Source organism: Ambystoma mexicanum, chromosome 3q (genome assembly GCF_040938575.1).
Source record: "Ambystoma mexicanum isolate Mex_15411 chromosome 3q, UKY_AmexF1_1, whole genome shotgun sequence".
Taxonomy (NCBI): domain Eukaryota; kingdom Metazoa; phylum Chordata; class Amphibia; order Caudata; family Ambystomatidae; genus Ambystoma; species Ambystoma mexicanum.
In genome coordinates, this window is record NC_090926.1 from 1,042,056,633 (window position 1) to 1,042,068,904 (window position 12,272).

The 12,272-nt window shown below is 44.6% G+C and overlaps 1 protein-coding gene across 4 annotated transcripts in view; it reads left to right on the forward strand.

Moving 5' to 3' along the window:
- The window catches only part of CYTH1 (cytohesin 1), a 914,859-nt gene that overhangs the window by 884,927 nt on the left and 17,660 nt on the right, over positions 1-12,272 (forward strand). For all 4 annotated transcript variants that reach the window (XM_069655238.1, XM_069655235.1, XM_069655237.1 and 1 more), the window contains exon 12: positions 4,037-4,191. In XM_069655238.1, coding sequence (XP_069511339.1) covers positions 4,037-4,191 — 155 coding nt within the window. The remainder of the gene's footprint in view (positions 1-4,036; positions 4,192-12,272) is intronic.

A 12,272-nucleotide genomic window follows, 5' to 3' on the forward strand; every position in this document is an offset into this window, starting at 1 on the left:
GCCGCCCCAAAACCACTCTGAGGGCTTCCCTCACAGGACACCTGTAGGAGGCAGGTTGACTCAACATCTGGCGGTATGGCAGGCTATCACGTCAGATGCTTGGGCATTGGAAACAGTTGCCCAAGGTTACTGCCTGCTTTTCCTACGTATACCTCAGAGCCATCCACCGGGGATCAGCTCTCAGAAAGCTCCAGATCCGCTCCTCTTGCAGGAAATTTTGGACCTGCTAGAGAAAGGTGCCATAGAACCGGTACCTGTAGCGGAGAGGAACAAGGGCTGGTACTCCCCTTACTTTCTCATTCCAAAGAAAGACGGAGGACTGAGACCCATCTTGGACTTGCGAGAATTGAACAAAATCCTCAGAAAAGACAAATTCAAGATGGTCACTCTTTCTCAGATCCTCCAGGCCCTTCAGTTCCAGGACTGGTTGGTATCTCTGGACCTTCAGGACGCTTATTTCCATGTGCCTATCCATCTCAAACACAGGAAATACCTGAGGTTCGCAATTGGCAACTCTCACTATCAATTTCGAGTGCTGCCATTTGGGCTGACCTCCGCCCCAAGGGTCTTCACCAAGTTAATGTCGGTAGTGGCTGCAACTCTAAGGAGGGAAGGGATTCACGTCTACCCCTACCTGGACGATTGGTTGATCAGGGCTGTTTCTTTGGAACAAGCTCAGATCCAGCTAAATCACGTGTGCCACTTCCTTCACAGACTGGGCTTCTCCCTCAATTTAAAGAAGTCACAAATGATACCATCGCAGTGACTCCAGTTCATAGGAGCGATCCTGGACACTTCCCTGGGAAAAGCCTCGCCACCAAAGGTGAGGGCTCAAGATATTCTACAGATGGTTACCAAGTTCCAACATGCCTAACGTCTCCCAGCCTTCGACTTTTTGAGGTTGCTAGGCCTCATGGCATCCTGCATTTTCCTAGTGCCAGAGGCTCGCCTGAGAATGAGATCCCTCCAGTGGGCACTGAGGACTCAGTGGTCACAATTCTCAGGGAGAATGACAGATCTTCTTCAGGTTCCCGACAGAGTAGCTTGAGACCTTCAGTGGTGGGCCTGTCAGGAGAACATTCTGAAAGGAGAACAGTTTTGGCAACCCTGGCCGGAGATAACAGTAGTCACGGATGCCTCACTCACGGGGTGGGAAGCCCACGCCAACGACTTGACCATCAGCGGTCGTTGGTCTCCATCGGAGTCCAGACTACACATCAACCTGTTAGAGCTGCGAGCCATCAGACTTGCGCTGAAGGCGTTCCTGCCAGCTGTACAAGGGAAGAACGTCCTGATAATGACGGACAACACGGTGGCCATGCATTACCTCAACAAAAGAGGAGGCGTAGGATCACTACCCCTGTGCAGAGAGGCGATGCAGCTCTGGTTTTGGGCAATCCAAGAAGGAATCTCTCTATCGGCAGTTCACCTAGCCGGAGAGAAGAACTTGACAGCGGACGCTCTGAGCAGGCAGAACACAGTCTCCCACGAGTGGGAGCTAGCTCAGGAAGTCCTTCAAGAGATCTTCGCCCTTTGGGGAACCCCTCAGGTAGATCTGTTCGCCACCAGCCTAAACAGGAAATGCGACCAGTTCTGCTCAAGGGAATTTCCCCCGAGAGGAGCTCTGGGAGACGCGTTCATAGTGGACTGGGAGTTTCCGCTTCTGTACACGTTCCCACCGGTCCCTGTCATTCCTCAAATGATCAGGAGGTTGAGAAGATTCCGGAGAACCATGATCCTAATTGCCCCGGATTGGGCCAGGAGAACGTGGTACCCGGACCTTCTAGACTTGTCCATCTGCCCTCCAATTCGACTTCCACTCAGAGAGAACCTACTCTCACAGAAGGGAGGTCAGGTTCTCCATCCAGACATCAAAACCCTCAACCTTTACGCTTGGCTTCTGAAAGGCTGAGGTACAAGGATTGGGACCTTCCTGATGATGTTATGGAGGTGTTGCTTTCGGCAAGGAGGCCAGCAACAAAGTCTTTATACCGCTGCCGTTGGAACAGATTTTGCAGCTGGTGTACAGAACAGAATATTGACCCTTTTTCATGTGGTACACAAATGGTTTTGTCCTTCCTACTATATTTGGCAAATTCAGGCCTTCAAGTTGGCAACATTAAGGGCTATCTCACAGCGCTATCCATCTTTAAGCGCACTGCGGAAGAACCATCCTATTTCAAATTACCCTTGGTAATACAGTTTCTAAAGGGGCTAACCAATGTGTATCCCCCAAGACCATTCCAAGTTCCCCTATGGGACTTAAACTTAGTACTAACTTTCCTGATGGGCACACCTTTCGAACCGCTCCATTCTTGTTCGTTAAGATTCCTTACCCTTAAAACTGTTTTATTAATAGCACTTATATCTGCTAGAAGGGTGAGCGAACTACGAGCTCTTTCTTGTAAACCCCCTCACACAATATTTCACAAAGACAAAGTTGTCCTGCAAGTGAAGCCTAATTTCCTCCCAAAGGTGGTTTCTGAATTCCATATCACTCAGATGATTACCCTACCATCTTTCTATCCTCCTCCTCACCCAGGGAAAGAGGAAGAGAGGTTACACAGGCTAGACCCTAGAAGAGCTTTAAGTTTTTACATCAGTAGAATAGCCAGGATAAGACAGGCAGACCAGCTGTTTGTAGGTTACGCAGGTCACAAGCTGGGGTTACCAATAACTAAGCAGACCATTTCCAGATGGATCATTCTAGCCATTCTGGAATGTTATAAACTGGCAGGGAAAGAGCCCCCTCAAAACCTTAGGGCTCATTCGACCAGAGGTATTGCAGCTTCATCGGCCCTCAAAAGAGGCGTGCCGGTTAAAGACATCTGTGCGGCCGCTACTTGGTCGTCTGTCCATACCTTTACACGTTTTTACAATTTGGATTCCTCCTCCAGTCAAGAGACTAGGTTTGGAAGGGCTGTACTGCATTCTATTCATCAATAGAAGACAGCGTGAAGTCAGTACTCCCTCCTCCAATAATACAATACTGCTATGGGAGCCTATCTAAGATGAGGAATACGTCGGAGGACACAATCCCTTCGAAGAACAAGTTACTTCTTACCTTGTAACGTTCTTTCGACGGGATGTTCCTCCGACGTATTCCTCATCGACCCTCCCATCCATCCCCGCAGTTCTACTTCCCTTGTTGTTGCAGCTTACGCTCCTCCAGGGTGATTAGTTTAGTCCAGAAAGTATTATTGTGGGCTACAAAACGGAACTGAGCAACGGACGCTGCGCGCGGCCTTTATAGGCAGGATGACGTCGAGGGACATCGACTCGGAGGACGTGGACGCGCAGCGCCCTCTAGAGAGAAAAGATTTTCCGAGGCCAGCAGAGCTGGAAGGAGATATCTAAAATGAGGAATAGTCGGAGGAACATCCCGTCGAAAGAACGTTACAAGTTAAGAAGTAACTTGTTCTTCTAATTGACTAATCCGATTTCCAGGGAAGACATTGAAGGTGGTTAGTGTTCAGTCGCAAACTAGTTTAACTTTTTATTTAATATCACAGATGCAGGCTACAGAGAATGTAATGCAATATGTTTGTTAGGTAAATGTGCAGCAATGGGTAAATGCCTAGTATGGTACAGTTAATGTCTTGCTAGTTGGAGAGGCTTCAAGAGGCTTGTGAGGTTATGGGTGAGTTTTTAGGTTATTGAAAGATAATACTCAGTGTGTGTGGACATGTAGATATTGTTTATTGGCACATAGCAACTGCTTCTGTCTACAGTGTTCATAGCACATAAGCACAAATATTTGTTAGCACCAGTTAACAAAAACTGTTGAGGTTAGTAGAGTCCATATTGTTTAGTGTCGATTCGTACATACTAGTTACAGCCTTTGGCAATCCACAGGTTTTAGAATTACTCAATCGCTACTCTAGGACTGGAGAACTGGAGATTTGTTAGGTAAGTGAAGTCATAGGGCTGGAGACTCGGACTGAGGAGAAAACCACACTGAACAGATCTACTTAATTGTAATATCTGCCTTTTTTATTACTTCTTCCTGTTAATCTGCACCTTTTTCTTGTCTCAGAACTGTTTCGAGCTCTACATACCTGACAACAAAGACCAGGTGATCAAAGCCTGCAAGACTGAGGCAGATGGCAGAGTGGTAGAGGGGAATCACACTGTGTATCGTATCTCTGCTCCAACAATCGAGGAGAAAGAGGAGTGGATAAAGTGCATCAAGTGAGTGACGTTGTTTGGTAGCACACAGTTAGGCACTGCACGTTACACTCTGTAACAGTCTGAAGTGGAACCAATGGACCATTAGATGTGAGTAACCTGGCGCCAAAGCAAATTACTGTTTTACAGTGTATATCTGTTGCAGATAGACACTTTGACCAGTTGCGCATATAGTTGTAAAACCTAGAGCAGCTTCACAGATTTTTAAAAACAAAGAATGTCAATCAATGTTTGGGAGTTTATGTAACGATGCTCTCTTATGACACAAACTGTAAACCTGAAATTAGCCACTCTGTGATACCATCTTGAGTTTTATATTTCTGTGATTGTGTTTGGTTCAGAAATTGAGGTCAAAGCTTTTGGGGAAGACATTCCATTACATCACTTGAAAGTTTCATCAGTTATTTTACGTCCGTTTTAATATAACTCTATTTGAACTATAACTACTAACCTTATTGGTGGCTAACAAACCTGACAAGAAAGGGAAGCCGAAAGTCTCTTAAAAGAAAATCTCAAGTAGGGGATAGCAGGTTCACACAAGGGTATGTTTAGTTCATACACACCTCTCTGGAAAATACACTGCACTCATATACTGAAAGAATTGACACTTTATTAAGTCACACATAGTGTTCTATCAGGTCAATAAATACTTAAGGTTTAACACAGAGTTTTAAAAAGAAAGCCTTATCGTCTAAAAAAAAACAGTAATAGTCTTAAAGGACCCTTTATATAACACTGCCTACTAATGCAGGGGGACAACTCAACCTAAAAAGCTGGTAAATTGCCTTATGGGCCTGCCCAATCTAGTAGAGTGTGCTAAAGAAAAATAACACCCCTGTTATATGTGGAAGACCCTAGATATGGTGGTCAGACACTAAATTATACAAGTAGGGGATGTGAGAGAAAGGGAAGTAGGCATTTTAGCCAACAGGAAAAATAGTGTAGATATCCCTAAGGCCTACACCAACACTACGCATTAATTTGGCCAATTATTCCAAATAATACAAATGCACACATGGCACTCAAACATAGTTATAGTGGGTAGAACACATTTCAAAACCACGGCTAAGGCTTCCAAGGATGAAGAATACATTTTTAGTAACATTTACTTTAGCAGTGCATTGCAGGGAAATTATTTTCTCAATCACCAAAATTAGTTCTTGTTATTATCAATTCACCATTAGAGAAATGCAGAGCATAACTTTAAACATGCCATTTAAAATCGGAGGTAAGTACTAAAATCCTAGTTACTGGTTTAGAGTTCACTGAACCCCTTGTTGGTACAGGAAAAGTGTCCAGGGGCAGGTGAGTACCCCCAGAGTCACTTAAGAGATCCAGGTCAGGTTGAAAGTTCTGTAGGAAACCATGGGAGGAAAATCAGTGGTCCATCCACTTTAATGGAGGTAAGTCTGTTCTACTGCCAAGATCACCAGGAAGTGAACAAGATGTCAAAGGACAAACCTGGAGCCCTAGAGGAAGATGCAACAGTGGAAGGCGACCCACAATAGAAGTCTTATCGGAAATGTAGTTGAGCCTCGCCTCCAAATAATATGGACCCCGGTCCTGAGGGTGACTATCACAAGTAATTGTCTCCCCCCATGCCCAGAGGTAGGTACTCAAGTCGGAAGTCTCAGAGAGAAAACTGCTCTAGCACTATGCAACAATCCAGTAAGAACTGAACTACTTTTTCAGGTGCGATTTACAATGGCAAGGGACTTGCACCCTGATCCGGCGATGACCCAGATAATCAGAAAAAGAAAAAAAGAACCTTCCCACGGCATTGCCCTTCAAGCCTGAAGTGAAGACTTTGGCAAGGAATATGCAGGGAAGGTGCGGGAACCTGTGAAGAGGGCCAGTAGCGGCCTGGTAGAGAAATGAAGCAGGCAGCTCAGCAGAAAACCATTCCAGGATGGGCACAACAGCTGTTGTGGTAGCAGCAGGAGTTTTCAAACAGCCTGGACTGGACCTCCACAGGCACAAAAATAGGATGTGCAGGCATAAAAATAGATGTGCCCAAGCCATTCTGGCCACGTAAGTGCTTTAAAAATGAGATTAATTGGCGGGAAAAAATCCTTCATTGGATGGGCAGACCTGTTTCTTCCATGTAGCAGAACAAAGCAGCAACAGAGAGATACCAGAACTAAGCAGAGCCTTGGGTCCACTGCAAAAAGGTTCTGGTCAAAGGCCAGCCCACCTAACATTAGAGGTGCATGAAGGCAAAGTGTTAGTTGACCAAAGATATGGGTTGGCTAGCGGGGCTGCCACACAGAATATGCAACCAGCAAAGGAAGTGAGCTAAGGGTCCTACACTGACCTAAACCCGTTTGAACCAAGAGAGCCACCCCTTAACAAAGGGAACCATAAACTACAAAATGACGGCAAGCACGATTTTGAAAAATGTACGTATGCCCCATTGCCTACCAAAAAGGCAAATTGGGCTACCAATGGAGTAAAATGGATTGCACCCCTGCTGAAACCAACACTAAAGTAAAGCTGCCACCAGCCTACTCCCTAAAACCAATGTAGCATAATATCTCCCTGAGAGGCACCCTGTGACCAGGCGTCATATGGGCGACCGGGGTGGATTGTTCATAATGAGCGAGGGGACGCCGACCCACCAGAAGCCTTGCCGTTTATGGAGGAGTCGCGCCAGCCCAGTAGTGTTCCCTTGGCTGCTTGTTGCAGCCGAAGGAGTGCTCCAGGGCTGGCTGAACTGTCACAAAGGAATGCAGTTTCCCTTTTACAGTTCAGTTCTCCAGCCTATGTGTCCGGGAACTGCATGTTTGGATGTGTATGGTGGCACTCTGCGCCTCGACGCACAAAAAAAATGATCAGGGCTGCGGGTCATCAACACTTTGGCTTCTGCATGTATTATAACATCAATGTGTAAGTGAATGAATGTTATGTATATGGATGCGCATGTGAATGAGTGAGTGAATGCTCTGTGCAAAAGTGTATGGCTGTTTGTGCTGGGGGTGATGGCGCGCAACAACACCAGTAAAAAATTATCATCATAGTCATTATTCTTTCTCTCATAAACCGAAGGTTGATGAAAGAAATGAGCGAGTGGATGCTGCGTGAATGTGTTTAAATGAGCGAGTGAATGCCTTTTGAATGCTGGTTCCAATTAATGCTGCATCGATATGTGTTTAAATGAGCATGAGAATGCTGCATAAATGCTGTTTGAATGTATGAATATGTGTTTGAATCATGAATGAGCAAGCAAAATGTTGTGGGAATGCTGTTTGGATGTGTGTTTGAATGAGCAAGTGAATACTGTTTGAAATTAATGCTGTGTGAATGTGTGTTTCAATGAGTGAGTAAATGAGGGTGTGATTGTGTGGGGCTTGATCTGGCCTGGCCTGGGAGGCTGATTTTACGGGAGAGTCTGAGAGATTATTTTACAGGGCATCTATGATGCTGTATCATAGATGTCCAGTAAAATGTCATGCCACCATAGAAAATGGCAGAAACGTCCAAAAGATTATAAATGACCGAATGCGTGATTTGGCCGAATTTAGACCATTCGAAAATTCTGAACACCTTTGCTTACTATATTGTGAGCGTGGGTTGCAGGGGTCTCCCCTGCAGCCATCCCAAAAGAAAAAAGAAAAGGACCCTACGGCGCTGGTTCCTGATCACGGAAGTGAAAGGCAACAGGCGTTGCACGGACACTGCAAGTCAGCGGTCTCATGGTAAGTAGGGGGTGTGGGTGGGGGCAGGGGCCAAGTTGAAATGTTCAGGGGAGAAAAGACTGAAGGTTATTTCAGAAAAATAATCCTCAGTCTTTTCTCCTTTGACCATTTGGATCTCGGCCTTTCAACCCTGAATCCGAAAATGGCTATACGTATTGCATGAAAACGCATTCAAGCCACATAATAACACTTATCATGCTTGCTTTAAAAGCATGATAAAGCAAGCATGTGTACACGCTTAGAGTGGCCTTTTGTGCAACCAGTCTAGCTATGCTAGTTTACTTTGCATGGCATTTTTTACTGGGCATCTATGATGAAGCAAACAGAAGTCTGGACTGGCCTGCATTGGAGCAGCGAGTTTGACCATGTTTTCTTATTGTGACAAGGTCTTTTTAATGGCAAAGCCAAGACGACGGTGTTTTTATGCGCGCATACTGGCATATATTGCCAGAGCCAGTTTAAACGTGTTTTCTTGGGTATCATTACTGACGTTAGGCGCAAAGCGTGCATGAGCATGTTCTTGTACAGGAATACTGGCATATATAGGTGCAGCAAGCATGGAAATGTATGGCCACAACCGGCATGAAAATGATCTTTTATACAGGCAAATATCCCACAAAACAGATTGCAAATGGTCTGCTTTTTACCCAATTTTTCACAGGAAGTTTGCTCTATAATTCTCCATTTTAAGCTACTCAAAACCATTTTCTCAGGGAGAGGGGGAGAAACCCCCACCAGATCCCTCTGGTTGGTTCAGGCTCCCTCTCTATGCTCTGCAAATATATGGCACATATGTACAACCCACAAATTAAAGAAATTAACCAGCCGCCACTGGGGGTAACCCAATACCATATACCTTGAGTAAGGTAAGGGTTGCAGGAGAAGTCCCTCTGGCAAACAAAACGTCAGTGATAAAAAAAAATAAAGGGTAAAAAAGCAAAAAAGTGAGGGACCCTATAAAGTGGCCCTTGAATCTCCAAAAATAAAAATTCTGTTTTAACCAGTTATCAGAATGTGCTGGAAGGTTTCTTCTTGAGCAGATTTAATCTTTTCTTAAAGTGCTGAATACTCGATTTTGTTTTTTTCAGACGTGCCATAAGACATTTCGTCTGGTAGATATTCAATTGGTCTCTAAAGACTGTTTCCACCACACCGCAACTAAGCTTTTTGTGAAGCTTTAGGAAGCCCTCGCCTAAACAGATTTTCTCTGGACAGAAAGGTTTGGGACTCGACAGCAAATTATGCCAAGCAGGGTTTCGAATTTGAGGCTTTGAGAGGTGGGTGGGCCAAAAGAGTGCAATACCAAACACCATCTGACAATTCAGTGCTTCAAACATTGTCTCTTGAAACGTATTGAGTGAATGGATTGTGTGCGGATGCTGTTCAAAATGGAGATCACAGCTTAGGAAACAATCCCTCGAGCAGTCTGATTGGTTTGGATAATTCCAGCCTCTACTGTAGCACAATGGTGAATAGTACAATAATTGAATTCTGTAGAGTCCAGAATCACAGATTTAGAGACACACTGGGTATTCTGCTAGGAGATTGGAGACAAACGTAGGTTTCCTAATAGGAAAAAAGAGCACTAAACACATATACAAGATTAAAATAAATTGCAAGGGGTTTTGGTACTTGATGTTATCAAAGCGGAAAGGGTTTTCTTTGAATTTTACAGGGAGTTATATAAATGCTAAGTAAGAATATGTGAACATCAAATTCTGCAATGGCTACAGCAGAGTGTTTAAACACCAGGCTGGACTCTGGAGCCTACGTTTATGTTGACTGGGGTGGCTCCCAGCTAAAACGAAATGTGCATAGCAAATGTACTGCACTAGGGTTGGTGCTGACTAAATGTAACCTCACTGTGACATGGAAGGAGAGTCTCATTTTTCAATTGCTGTCTTAAGGATGTTTGAAAAAGGGCGACCGCATAGCGAGATATGCACGAAATGCAGTGGGTGAGGATGAGCGGGTGTATTCAATATGGCATAAGATACTGGACTAACTGATTTGCAGTAATGATTGAAGGCCGCACTGAACTACAGATTTTTGTGTGCTCCGACAAGTGTGTGTATGTGTAGAAGAATAGAAGAACCACATTGCATTGTCATACTGGAGCGACTCATGAAACGGAGAAGACTGCAATGATAGCCTTAAACGGGCATGAGTAGTGTGGATTTTTAAGTTTAAAGTATGCCCTTAACTTGATCAAGCCAAACAATCATACTTCACAGTAATGTTAGATCCCGGCTATGCAACTTAATGCATCAATTTATTTCTGGAAGTGCACACAAGGGTTCTGCAAAGAGCCTCTATAGGCAAAATGTAAATTCCTAATGACCCCAAAAAGGGAGGACCACAAACCGCATTGGTAGTTTCTTTATCACTTGTTAGGGAGATTTTTCTGAAGCCCTCTGATGAGGGATTCAGAAGACCAGTCCTGTAGTGTCTGCACAAGTCGGCGAGCTCTGACTTTAGTCTTAGGTGAGAACTAGTTTTGTGGTACTAAGTCCCACAAAAGCACAATGTAACATGCACAAGACAATATATACTAAAACCATAAGAAGTGAGGAGTGGAAGGTTTTGAATAAATCTGAACCACTGGCATTACTCTGGGCATCCTTCCACCCCACCGTTTATTAGTCTGTCTGTGCCATTGCAAAAGGGGTCCAGCCATATGCAAATCGGCCAGAAACTGCCACCAATGGGAGCAGCCCTACCCGAACTGCTAGGCCAGGTCCACCCGGCACGGAAACACAAGCAACCCCAGGCAATATATACTGACAATCTATGTGGTCTTTAATATAACTTGCATTAAGTAACCACAGTTCAATTAGTTCTTTAAAAATACACAGTATACATAAAAAAAAAATAGTAAAAGGGTCTAACAAAACCCAACTCACTCCTACAACCGGTGAAAAAGACAAGTAAAGTTAAGTAAGATTCTATTCACTTTGTGAGGTTTACGAGGAGAGAGTAGTAGTGAGTTAGCACGGTAGGTCATACTAAAACACTTGACATAGGAGAGTGCAGCAATTTGGATCCTGAGCTTTACAAGTCATCTTGCTCGGAGTAATAGCTCCTTAAATGTCCTTTGGTGTCCTGATGACCTGCTAGTAGGGCCTGAAACATGTGTGGACTGTTATTATCTTTATGGCTTTATATGGAATAAAATGAAGGAAACATAACTAACTTTGCAAGCATTTTATTCCTTACTTTGATTTGAAATATCACATGCAATCAAACCTTTGCTCTTTTGTGTTTGGGAGAATTTTAATTTCTTGTGCCAATTCCCCTAACACGAGAGACCCCCAGCACTTTTTCTGGACTGCTGGGATTTTTGTATTTATTCTTCTGAGTGAGTGGGACTTCTTACCACTAACTCATTCTTTTTGCTCTTAAATGGGAACCCTATTTTTCTGCTACTGTAATGTGTTTTACTTTTAATGGAATTATGCTTTCCTCCATGTATTTCACTACAGGCATCTGTAATGGATCGTTGCATCACACAGCACCCTATGTGCAGTGTTGCTGGGGAGTCCCATGGGCTTCCCTTTTTATTTATTACTTTTCCCGGAAAGTAGGATGCTTTTATCTTACCTTTCTTTTTGTGGGATCAGCACACACCACCTTATGGGGAATGTTGAGGGGCTACACTGTAACTCCTTTCCCATCGCTCCAGCAACTTTTATAGTTGCAGTAACAAACCGAAGTGGCAGTGGATACATGTTTATACCATTTTGGTGTTAGACTGTGAGTATTTGTTTTCACAGCTGCGGTACAACACCAATGACTATTTTCCCAAAATGGCTCCAGTCTTCTTTTTATCGCCATTTTTCATTTGTGTGTTCCTTCTGGGGCCTTCTTCTACCATTCGAGGTGTGAGTGGGCCCTCTTTGAGTTTTGCCTTTGGCGGGATCCCTTTGTGAAGCCCCGCCAAGGCTCCAGTGTGTCTGCTGAGGCAGGAAGTGAAGGAGGAGCCCGAGACTTCTGTGGCCTTTATATTAGGGTATGCCTGGCTGCAACCAGTTTGCACTGGGCGGCTGGCTGTCCTGAAAGCACAGCCACCCCAGGTGATTGGCAGGTCCATATGACTGAATGAATGGGCTTCTGCATAAAAGACAAGGCGTTTGGGACAGAAGGCTAGGTCGACCACTGGAACTGAAGCTCCAAAGAAAAAAAGACAACCACAGATGCCTGCAGCAACGCCAGTAACCACAGAAGCACAGCTGAAGTAGCGCTGCTGTCTGACCCTGTTTATGAATCGACAGGGACACTCCCCCAAGGACGGCTTCCTCCACTGGGCTGGTGGGTATAACTAGCCTCACTGCACTCTTCAGTTTGAGCTGTCTCCTTATGTCCTGCGACCTTCCAGGGCTGCAGAATCCC